General features: G+C 40.1%; 1 protein-coding gene across 1 annotated transcript in view; it reads left to right on the top strand.

Moving 5' to 3' along the window:
- The window catches only part of PGM5 (phosphoglucomutase 5), a 165,139-nt gene that overhangs the window by 134,977 nt on the left and 18,750 nt on the right, over positions 1–11,412 (top strand). The window contains exon 10 of the mRNA XM_077148353.1: positions 3,645–3,779. Coding sequence (XP_077004468.1) covers positions 3,645–3,779 — 135 coding nt within the window. The remainder of the gene's footprint in view (positions 1–3,644; positions 3,780–11,412) is intronic.

The raw sequence follows: 11,412 nt of genomic DNA on the forward strand, positions 1-11,412 counted from the left end.
GTGAGCTTGTGGATGTTGTGTCATCCTGGGCATTCCAGCTACCATTGCTGTTGTGGCCAACAACAACAGGGTGAATTCCTTCACACTTGCTCCATGAATTCCTTAGAAGATTATAATAGAAACAATTAGTGTCAGATAGCTTGAGAGGAGGTACTTCTAATAGTTCTATTGCTAACAAGGCACTAGGAGGAGGCTATCAGGGCTCAGCTGCAGAATTGGGTTTTATCAGCCCCCTGTGTTTCAGACCTCCTGAGACCCCAGTATGAGTGTATTCATGAAACCCTGGACATGTCAGGGGTCGTCTTATGTCTGACCAGGTAGTACAGTCCAGGCACTTTACAGATGAGATAGGCAAGATCTAAAGAAATGAAGCTAATGCAGTGGTCTCCAAATTTGGCTGCACATTAGAATCACCTGAAGAGCATTTACAATCCCTATGCCTGAGTCACATTCCATACCAATTAAGATCATAGTGTCTGGGGTAAGAGCCAGGCACTGCTGCTTTTTAAAGATCCCCAGCTGATTCCTACGTGCATCAGAGTTTGCAAATTAATGAGTGAATGGTTTGCCCACAATTACACAGCTGGAGACAGTAACCCACCATGTTTCAACTCTATTGTTTTTAGCCCAAACCGATCTTAGTCCTAAAACGAGGGATGTGTAGATACAGTAAAGTAGCTTCCATAATGGATTGCTCCAGGTGAGGTCTATATTATTTTATCTTTCACAACTACCCTTCAAGGTGGGTGTGTTAACCCCGTTCACAGATGAAGAAGGTGAGTGCGTTCTCATTTAGCCTGAGTCCTTGTTAAATTTGGAGGATTGCCTTCAGAGACTGCTTCAGTGGTGATTCCGGACACTGGCTCCAGTTGTTGAACATGTGACAAGTGTTTATCTACTCAGCAAGTATTTTATGGAGAGCTTACTATGTGCCATTACCTGAGGCTGTGTGGATAAAATGGTGAGCAAGGTATAGAAGGCTCTGCCCGACCAGAGGGTGTGGCTAAGCCATAAGAGATGACACGGCTATTCCAGCTCTGAGGGGTTAGGGCTGTGATGGGGGCTTATTTTATTCATTTGCACAGGGCCTTGTTTCTTCAAGAGGATTTATGGCAGCAAAAACACATGTAATGAAGTTGTTAGAACATAAATGCGAAACCAAAATAAAAAGAAAATATAAGTAAAAGAAGAGAGTTCAGAACAGAAGAGAAAAAAATCACAATTATACAAGTCATAAGAGTCCACTTGGGCTGAACCTCAAATTTGGCATTAAGTATCCCAGAAGCCATACTGAAAAGGGAAATATGGTTAGTTATGAAGTTCTTATTGTCAGGAAGAAAATAAAATACCAGCTCCTTGGGGAAAGAAAGCCTTTCCTAACACTTGGCTCTTGAAAAAATATCTCCTGTGGGGCGTCGTGTTGGGACACATAGTCCCCAACAATATTCATAAGTAACTACAAAGATGACTTTTGTAAGGTGGTGCCTTGTGACGCCCTGCAATAAAAACAAGAAATAAAACTAAATTGAAATGTAATAAATTCATTTCTGTTGGGAGTGGGTGGTTAGACGGAAGTTCATTTGGTCCAAGTGTTGTCCAGCTGAATCTAGGACTGGAACCTGGGATGCCTGTGGGAAGCAGATAGACTGGACGCCCTTATAGCAGTTTTCATAAACTTAATTTCTCTCTACTGGGCTTTTGATAAGGCAAATAGTTGTGTTTTCTATTTTCTGAAGCAAACCTGTAAAGTCAGTATTCTGGTTGTGGCTTAGAGGATGGTTTATACCAGGGGTCAACAAACTTGTTATAAAGGGCCAGTTGTTAATAAATATTTAAGACTTTGTGGGCCAGACGGTCTCCCATCACAACTAATCAATTCTACTGGTAAGTGCAAAAGCAGCCATAGACAATACAAAAGTAGCCAACTCATAAAAGCTACTCTAAAATGCTTGCCCAGTGAATGAATACTGGAAAATATCCTGTTTGCAAAGCCAGTATCATGGAGTGACTGGTTGCTAGTAAGGGGAATAACTCCCTTTTCTCTCTCTCGCTCTCTCTTTTTTTTTTTTAACATAAAAACATACAAACATGAACATTTTTACCATATGATCATCCCACTCTTGGTATATAATAAATAACTCACAGTATCATCACATAGTTGCATATTCATCTCCATGATCATTTCTTGAACATTTGCATCATTCAGAAAAACAAATAAAAAGCAAAAAGGAAAAAACTCATACATACCATACTCCTTACCCCTTTCTCTCATTGATTGCTAGTATTTCCAACTACCCAATATATTTTAACCTTTGTTTCCCCTGTATTTTTTCTATACCCCTTATCACTCCCTTTCATTGATTACTAGCATTTCAATATACTAAATTCATTTTAACATTTGTTTCCCTTTTTTAAAAAAGCAAATTGTGCAGACATTGGACCCCTCCAAGAGAGGGTAAAACTTTTTGTTTGGGAATTAGAACAAAATATGCCTACAACATTTAAAAAGAAGAAAAACCTCTCAGATTAAATCGTAGTGCCCCCACAGCAGATATCAGCAGATTGGGGTGAAGGAAGGAATTGGCAGTCAGATTTATACAACAGGTATAATATATGTTCAGTAGCACATTCTCAACAACAGCAGGATTTGAGGCCAGAGAGGCTTCAAGGGTAAATTGACATTTATTAAATTGCGTAGGGAAATGTCTTGTATCAAAGTTGCTTGAGACTTCTGTTGTCTCAGAAGCAACAAGTGAACAGACATGTTATTTTGTTCCTTCCCCTCCCTTCCCTTGACCCCTGCCAAATGCTTATTTACAAACAATTACTTTATCAATTGTCTTCAGAGAACAAATTTCCTTCAACAGAAGAACACAGTTTGATCTCGTAGACATACTTTTAAAATATCCCCACAGCTATTAAGAAGAGAGTGGGGATGCCCCGAACCACAATGTATGAAGAGAGAATTAATCCTCGGCAGCACTGAGGTCAGCTGCAACTCTGCTCCATCCCAGCTGGTGGCTAGGTCTTTTTTATGAGTAAGAAGGAAGGAGAGAGCCAGGAAAATGAGCATGTACTCAGAAACCTGCATCCAGCTGAGGCTCCCCACCGAGCACTTCTGTAGGGTTCCATTCTTAGCAAAGGAATATCAGGCTGAGGAAAGAAACAAAGAGAAGATGCACATAAAGCAAAGCCTAACATCATGTGGGGGTAACAGTAACATGAATAGTTTGTCTTATTGTACTGGTAAATTGCCTACCCCATTGTGTCCAGCACATGTATAATGGATGAACTTTGACCCTATGGACATTTATTAATATCATTACATAGTTACCGCCACCTCTTTCTGATTCCCACATTACCTAAGCGAGCGAGCTTGAACATCTGTTCATAGTTTTGCCCCTAACCCTTCCCCAGCATTAACCGCAAGCCATGGAAATGGAATAAAAAGACAAATGGGTAACCTTAAGTAGCTTCCTGGTTCACCATGTAGTTCTATTTGGTGGAGTGTCCAGAGCCATTTCTAAATTGTAATGATGACAATTGCTTTTAGATCATAGAAACATGCTAATATCCATAGCAGCTATTCATTTTACCTGCGAATTTGTTCATTCACTCATCGGTCTGGATGTTCTTGGTCACAGGGCCTGAGGATCATTTTCTCAGATGCATCTCGGCTCATCTTCCGGCTCAGTTCCTCCAGTGGGGTGCGGGCCACCATCAGGCTGTATGCAGAGAGCTACGAGAGGGACCCCAGCGGACACGACCAGGAGCCACAGGTACCAAGGCCGAGCTGGGCTCTCATCTCTGGTGTCCCCTCACCTCTGGCCACACAGAGAGTTTCTGTGGGCCTTCCGTGGGGATGACTTTACTTCCTGGAAAGTATTGATGCCTCCAGCTGAAGGACAATCTTAGTGTGACTCCAGGAATATTTAATTCATTCACTGCAGCATTTGAAGCAGAAAAATCACCAACTATGATGAGTTTAGGCCAGCACTTCCCAAACGACTTGCCTCTCTTGATTGTTCTGCAGTAGGTTAATCAGTTTGAGACATCAAGAAAAGGTACTTTACATCCATAAAAATAATATAGTTCCCCATTTATTCGGATCTTTAAAATACTAAGTAGAGCTTAAATTTTTTTCTCAGTAATCAAGTTAATTCCTAAATACTGTAAAGTTTTTGGTGTTATGGTGGAACATCGTATTTCTGTTATCTTTTCTAGTTGCTTATTGTTGATATAGGTGAAGGCTAGTGTTTCTTCTTAAAATGCTTTTATTGATGTATAATGTATATAGTATATAAATCTTAAGTGGAGAGCTAGGTGATTTTTGTATGTGTATTTAACTGTGTAACTGCCATCCATATCAATACACAGAACATTTCCATCATCCCGTACAGCTCCCTTGTGACCCTTCCCTGTCAACTCTATCAACCCTAGAGTTGATACTCTATCTAGAGTATTAGAAACTATAATTCTGAGTTCAACAACCATTGATTAGTTTTGTCTGCCTTTTAATTTATGTGGATTAGTATAGTATTTACTAAAAAAAGAAAAAAGAAAGAAAGAAAAAGTACTTTGGGCAGAAAGGAAATTTTTAGCTAAAGTTAAGATGGTCAAACTCCTCAGAACCTTGAATATGCTCATGTAAATTATGAATCTTGAAGGGTTGGAAAACTGAGTTAGACTGTAGTCATGGAGGTGCCAGTACAGATGCTACCCAGGCTTCCTTCCTGAGATTGCTGTAGGGCCTATCATGAGAGGAGAGGCTATAGCTGGACTGAATTTAAGGTTAAAAAAAAAGACACTGACAAGGCTAGCTGGGCTGTATTTGGCAAAATCCCCTCATGTTTGCAATAGTAAAGCTAATTAAGAACTCAGAAAATAACAGTAGCACAACCATAAGTCTCCCTATCCTTACATTCATTAAAAGTCCAAGCAACATTCATTAATACCACAAAGGACCCACTACAGTGTTGGATATTCAGCTACATGGCTGGCTGTTCCTGTCTCCTCGATCTTACCTTGATCTGGATTTGAAGTAGGGTCCTTAGTAAATGATTCCTTGAGATCTGCAGTGCTTCTTTTGGCAAAAAGTAGAGGAGCAAAGAAGTACTGACTATTTCTTGTTTCAGAGTTGCTCACAATTTCCAGTTATAATATCTCATAATTCTTGCCTGGATGTAATAAGAAACCAGAGAGAATTTTCTCTCTTTGTCAATTTAATAGGTTTTTCATGGTATCTTTCTTTTGATAAAAATCGTGCTGCAATACCTGACATCTGGCTCCATAACCAGAAGAGCTGCCTGGAGTAAAATCACCCCAGCTGGGGAAATAGAGAGGCTGAGGATTGGTCTCAGGGTAAGTGGGAGTGTGAAGGACAGGCACCTGCTGCCATAAAGTCCTCGGCCTTCCCTCCCAGGCTCACAGAATCCCATGCAGGCATGGGCCACGCTTTGCCAACATAATTTGTGAGTGAGTACATTTCACCCAAGATAGCACCAAACCATGCAAGAATTAGAGACTTACCCTCTCTTTCCATATAAAACACTTCTACCACTCTCATGTTGGAAAGGGAAATTAAAGAAAGGGCTAAAAGTCCAGAGCTACGCACAGAGAGAGGAATGATATTCCTGGACTCACCAACACTGACTCACTCTATTTGTCCTCGGCATTCTTTTCCCTATTTGCACAGGTTAAGTGGTCATGATATTTGCTTATTTATTTACCGACCACATGGACTGCAGGAATATGAGGTCTAGTCCATCAGGTGTGTGTCATAACAATCCTATAAGTGCATGAGTCCCCCTGCGAGGTGGTCCATAAAACCAAAGTGACACGACTTTTTTTTTCAGGTTTCATTTGAAGCTGAAAACCTCCATTAGGTCTGCTGTTAGAGGATTAGGTGTCAAGTATATGCTTCAATTCCTGGGTAAAGAAAAAAGAATTGAGTTATGTGTTAGGCCCCATTACTACATATTTTCTGTCTTTTTAAAGACTGCCAAGTTATGGTTGCCTTTCTGGTTGCTGCTATTTCCTCCCTTTCTAACAATAAGCAAGACTGGGTAAACTGGGCCTCAGAGTATTTAGTACATGCTCTAGTTAAGTATTTTATATTGAAATAGGACTCATTAAAATACTATACACTTTTGACTCACCAACTCAAGCCCTATTGCATAACACATTTAAATCAAGACATAAGTTAGAGTAAGATTTTGAATGAAATCTAAACACCTACGAAAAGGGAAGAAGAGTCTCTCAGCAGGTCTACTTGTCTCAATCACTGCTGAACTACAGCTGGGCGTTTAAGTTTGAGCACTTTCCTTCTCTTCACAGCATTGTTTTCCAGGGCACCTGCTTCTGCTTTCCAAAAATTCTGGAAGGAAGTCTTGGGTTAACTGTTAACATGCTCGCCTCAAGCTGCTGGTGTTATTGCTGATCTAGGGACTGGCACAGAAAGAGCTGCCTGTGTGCTCTCGTCCGCAGACAGAACCCCTTCCTCCCTTTTAGTTTGTTCTTATTCCCAGTCCAGAAAACAGAGAAGTACTCTAATCTGCAGAAAATCCATTGATAATCAAATTTCAGTTGAGCAGGTATTTTTTAATGTGCCCATCCTAACTCATCTACAGTCAGATTAGTCTGCAAAAGGACTAGAGAGTTCCACTCAACTGGCTGTGGATATTTTACTTTGCATGTTGATAGTTTATTTCCCAGACATTTTAAACAGAAGCAAACAGAACACATTTTGAACACTATGACTGTTCAGAAGTACTTACAATTACCCTAGTGCTGTAACTAGGACAGCATGGGATACAGTTTATGTGCACATGGTATTCCTACTTGAAGATTTACTATGTGGGTCTTTGGTATAACTGCGATCATGCTATTTGTCTTATAGTTATGTAAAATAATTTCTTACCTACAACAAAATATATATTTTTTTAATGTCTATCCATGTGAGCTAAGTGTATCAATGTGATTGGGTGGAAAGAGGATGGGGGAGGTGGGGTGGACTCTGGTGAGTTGAGAAGGTGCCCTCCCTGTCTTCCCTCTGTTTCCTTGGTAAATCAGGAATAAATGTTTCCAAAGTCCTATTTCTGGAAGAATGCATAGTTTTTAAAATACAGGATTACTTTAATTTCGCTGGCAATCAGCAGGCTTTCAATGAACCCTCAACCCAGCTGGTAATCATTTGGAAGGAGAGATGAGCCAAAAGGACTTAAATTCACAGGTGATCAGAAACAGTACAATTGTTTCTGTTTTCTTTCCCACCAGATTTATTAGCACGGCTGCCAAATTAGCATTTTGTCACCTTTTCTCCTTGGTTCTTTGAACACTTGGATGGAATAGCTAATGAACAATAAAAGATCCAAAAGAAAAGGAGGGGATTTTAACTAGGGTTAGGATAATTGCAGCCTGATAATCAGCTTGTGGATAATCAACAGTTGGCTTTGGTACTTTCACTGTGCCCCGTTCACTCTGTTCCCTGGTGAATAGCCTGACTTCCCCCAGCCTCCCTTCCAATTGGGCTTTATATGTGTATTTTTAATAAACTGTACCTAGAAGATTTTAGTGACTAATATCTAAGCACCAGGAATTCCTCTGTATTTGATTCACCTGTCAAAACCAAAGATCATAAGTGATTTTGCTCTACTTGTTCTTACTTGTCTTCATAACCCAGAAATATAAAGTACAAGAGCCATCCTTTGTTTTACCTAAGGAGAACATACAATTTATCATCCAAGTGATGTGGGACAAAGGCTGTGAATTCTCTGTCCAATGGCTCAAATGACCAATTCCTGAGCACCAGGGTTTCAAAGAGAGAAGGAGTTTATTGCTAGGTGCAAAGTAGGAGATTAGATGGCCTGGTAGCCCAAAAGTCTATTTCCCCAAATCTAGGAGGCTCAAGGTTTTTATGGACTCAAACAATGGGAGAGGAAATTGTTACCATTACAGTAGTTAGTATAAACAAGACTGAGACCAGGTTAGAATGACCATTATAATAGTTAAGTATAAACAGGGGTGAGACTAGTTGAGTTTCAGTCATTTCAGGTGTTAACTTTTGACTATTCTATGACACAGAAAGAGAAAAACATCTATGTAATGATTCAGCAACCATAATTATCCCTTAAATCCTACTTACTTGGTTACACAAGCCAGGATACTTTTAAGAGTGAGAGGGAGCACTATTAATAAAGATGTTGGGACTGTTCCCAATAAACCAGGACATATGGTCACTCTAGTTACACACCTTCCTCTTATCTTAGAAATGACTGACTCTTTTGAGATGGGTTTCCAAGAGCACTAGTAATGTAAAGCTGGCAGTAAAGAAGGAACAAAACAGAGATGAAGAAGAGATTAGAGTCGAGGGGAAGCTTTAAAACAGGCATACACAGGTCCCACCCAAGACCAGTTAAATTAGAATCTCTGGGAGCAGGGGTCTAGCCATTGGTAGGTTTACCAAGCTTCTCATGTGGCTCTAATCTGCAGCCTGGGATGAGAAGCACTGAATTCGAGGACTGCTTCTCAAACTTTAATGTGCATATGGATCAGCTGGGGGGATCATGTTAAAAGGCAGAATCTGATTCAAATCTGAGGAAGGCCAGAGATTCTGCATTTCTAATAATCTCCCAGCTGATGCTGTAATGCTGGTTCAGAGACCAGACTTTGAGTAGAAAAGAATTAGGTGAATTGTGAATTCCTAACAGTAGGCCCTTTGATTCGTTAAGACTGTAGAATGATCGACACCTATATTAGTGCCTTTCCGAGCATGGACCTCTCTCCTTTAGACCTGTATCTCTAGTTGCCTATTGCATTCCTTCACTTGAATGTCTTACAGCATATACAAAATAAAATTCCAGCCACCTCCTTTCCCTTACTTCCCAAATAAAACACCCCATTTCTTTCAGTGCTTTCTACATCTTAGTCAATGGCAGTTCCATCCTTCCAGCTGGTTAGGGCAAAAACCTAGGAGAGCCATGCTTGATCCCTTTCTTTTTCTCTTTTGGTTACATCTCACATTCAGTTCAACAGCAGACCCTGCTGATGTGGCTTTCAAAACATAACTAGAATCTGACCATGGCTCACCAACTCCACCCAGGGCCAAGCCACTATTATCCCCTCTAGTCACTGCAGAAGTCACTTGCAGTAGTCTCCTTCTGTCCAATCTTACCCGCTCCACCCCCTCCCCCTCCACTTCATTCTCAACATAGCAACAGAAGTGATTCCTGTAAATCATGTCAGGTTATCTCATTGCTCTGCTAAAATTCTCCAGTGCCTCCCCATCTCACTCAGAGAAGCGCCAAAACCCTTACCATGGCCTGGAACACCCTATTGGAAACGGCACCCTTCTCTGTGACCTCATCCCCTCCTTTCTCTCTCTGTCCCCCTCCACTCCAGTCATTGTCACATCCTTGTTATGTGACTATGTTAAAAACACTCCTGCCTCAAGGCATTTACAATTGCTGTTCCCTCTGCCTGGAATGCTTTCCCCTCTCACATCTGCATGGTTTGTCCCTTGCTTCTCAGTGAGGGCTTCCCTGGCCAACATGTATGAAATAGCCCTCACCACCTGAGGACTTCCTATCACCTGTACCCAACTTTACTTTTCTCCATAGAACTTATCCCCATCTCACATATATATTACTTTTTTAAAAAATTGTCTCTCTCCACTTAGTAGAATGAAAGCAGCACAAGATTAGGTACATTGTCAGTTTTGTTCATTGCTGCATCTCTAATGCACAGAATAGCACCTGGCATAGACAAATCCTCAATACAATCTTGCTCAATGAATGCAAATTGAGTGTTAACTACTTTGGAATATCTCAACCTGATGCAATCATACAAGACACTGAAATATTCTAATATTCTGTATGAACCTTGGTGGTACCATCAGTTTTCCTCCTATCATTGAGGATCTGAATAAAATTTGTTGCCATTTGTAAGGTATCTATAATATTCCAGGTACCATTTTAGATAAAACCACTATCTGTCATCTTTCTAACGGCATGCAGGGTAGGTTCTCATCCTGCTTTTGCAAATAAGGAAACTGAGGTGGGATGCTGGTGGGGGAGAGAGCTGGAGGAGATACTTTCTGAATCGGGAATTCAAAGCAGGTCTTTCTTATTACAAAATCCATGTTGTCCATGCTAACACTCGAGGAATAGAGAACTGAGAATTTATTCTTACCTATTCATCAGTCCAAGATGGCATCTAGAGCCTCAGTTTAATTAGCAATGAATTAGTTTTTAAAACATTTAAAAAATTTTAAAGAATAATTTTCTAAATACATACTGGCTATGTTTTATAATAAATAGGAAATCTGGAGGGAACATTCAAAAATTAGAAGGATGAAATTAGAAATTGAAATAATATATGTGATGTGAAAGGATTTGGAGACAATGGAGTTCAGAAATTATATAAATGGGTATTTACTTAGGAATGACAAAATTAGGATTTTTTCTCTCTGTATAACAATGTAATGGAACATGATTTTGGAATCATAATAGATAAACATGTCTCAGAAACATTACACTGTTATTTAAAAAGAAACCTGGGGTGGGCCACGGTGGCTCAGTAGCACAGTTCTCGCCTGCCATGCCAGAGACCCGGGTTCAAGTCCCGGTGCCTGCCCATGCAAAAGAAAAAAAAACAGACACCTGCACAGGATTATAAATAGTCATATATACAAGGTAAAGCATGAAGAAAATCTTCATTTTATTTTTTCTTTTCCAAGGTTAGTCTGTATTGTGTCCAAAGATGCTGCAATTTGAAGCTGTAGGGGGAGGGCAGAGTGATATAGAGTTTAAAGGGTTGGTTAAAGGGTTGGAGATATACTCCATGGGCCAAGCTGAAGGAGCTGGCTTGTTTTGCTTGGAAGAGAGGAGTGACCCGAAGGTCTTCAGGAATATAAAGAATAATATGATGCAAAGAAAGATGACCAGCTGTTCTCCATAAATAATGAATATGTAATTTGAGGAAATAAACTCATGCTGAACTGGAAGGGATTCAAATAGACTGTTGGAACAGTTCCTCAACTGTGACGGCTCCTGCCCAGTTAGGATAGCTAGTTTGTGCTTTTCCACAAGTTCTGTGACCAAAGAGATTCAAGTAATTTTGAAGTATGGGCAAGTGTAGAAAGGACCGAGCAGGGTAACATCTCAAAGTGTTCTTCAGCCTGAAAATCTGATTCTGTGGTTATTAAAAACAAAAAGAGAAGAAAGGGAAAGTTCTGTTCAGGTAGATTAGATTTCCCTCTAGTGGTGTAGAAAAGAATTTAGTACAGCTGTGTTTTTATAAATCAGAGTCACTTGGAGCAGAATTAAACCTGGGAAAAGAAGGAAAGATCTATAATGTTCCTATATTTCTACTCATTTAGGTGAATTATCTCCTGGGGAAAAAAAAAAAAACAAG

This window comes from Tamandua tetradactyla, chromosome 2 (genome assembly GCF_023851605.1).
Source record: "Tamandua tetradactyla isolate mTamTet1 chromosome 2, mTamTet1.pri, whole genome shotgun sequence".
In the NCBI taxonomy this organism is placed as follows: Eukaryota; Metazoa; Chordata; class Mammalia; order Pilosa; family Myrmecophagidae; genus Tamandua; species Tamandua tetradactyla.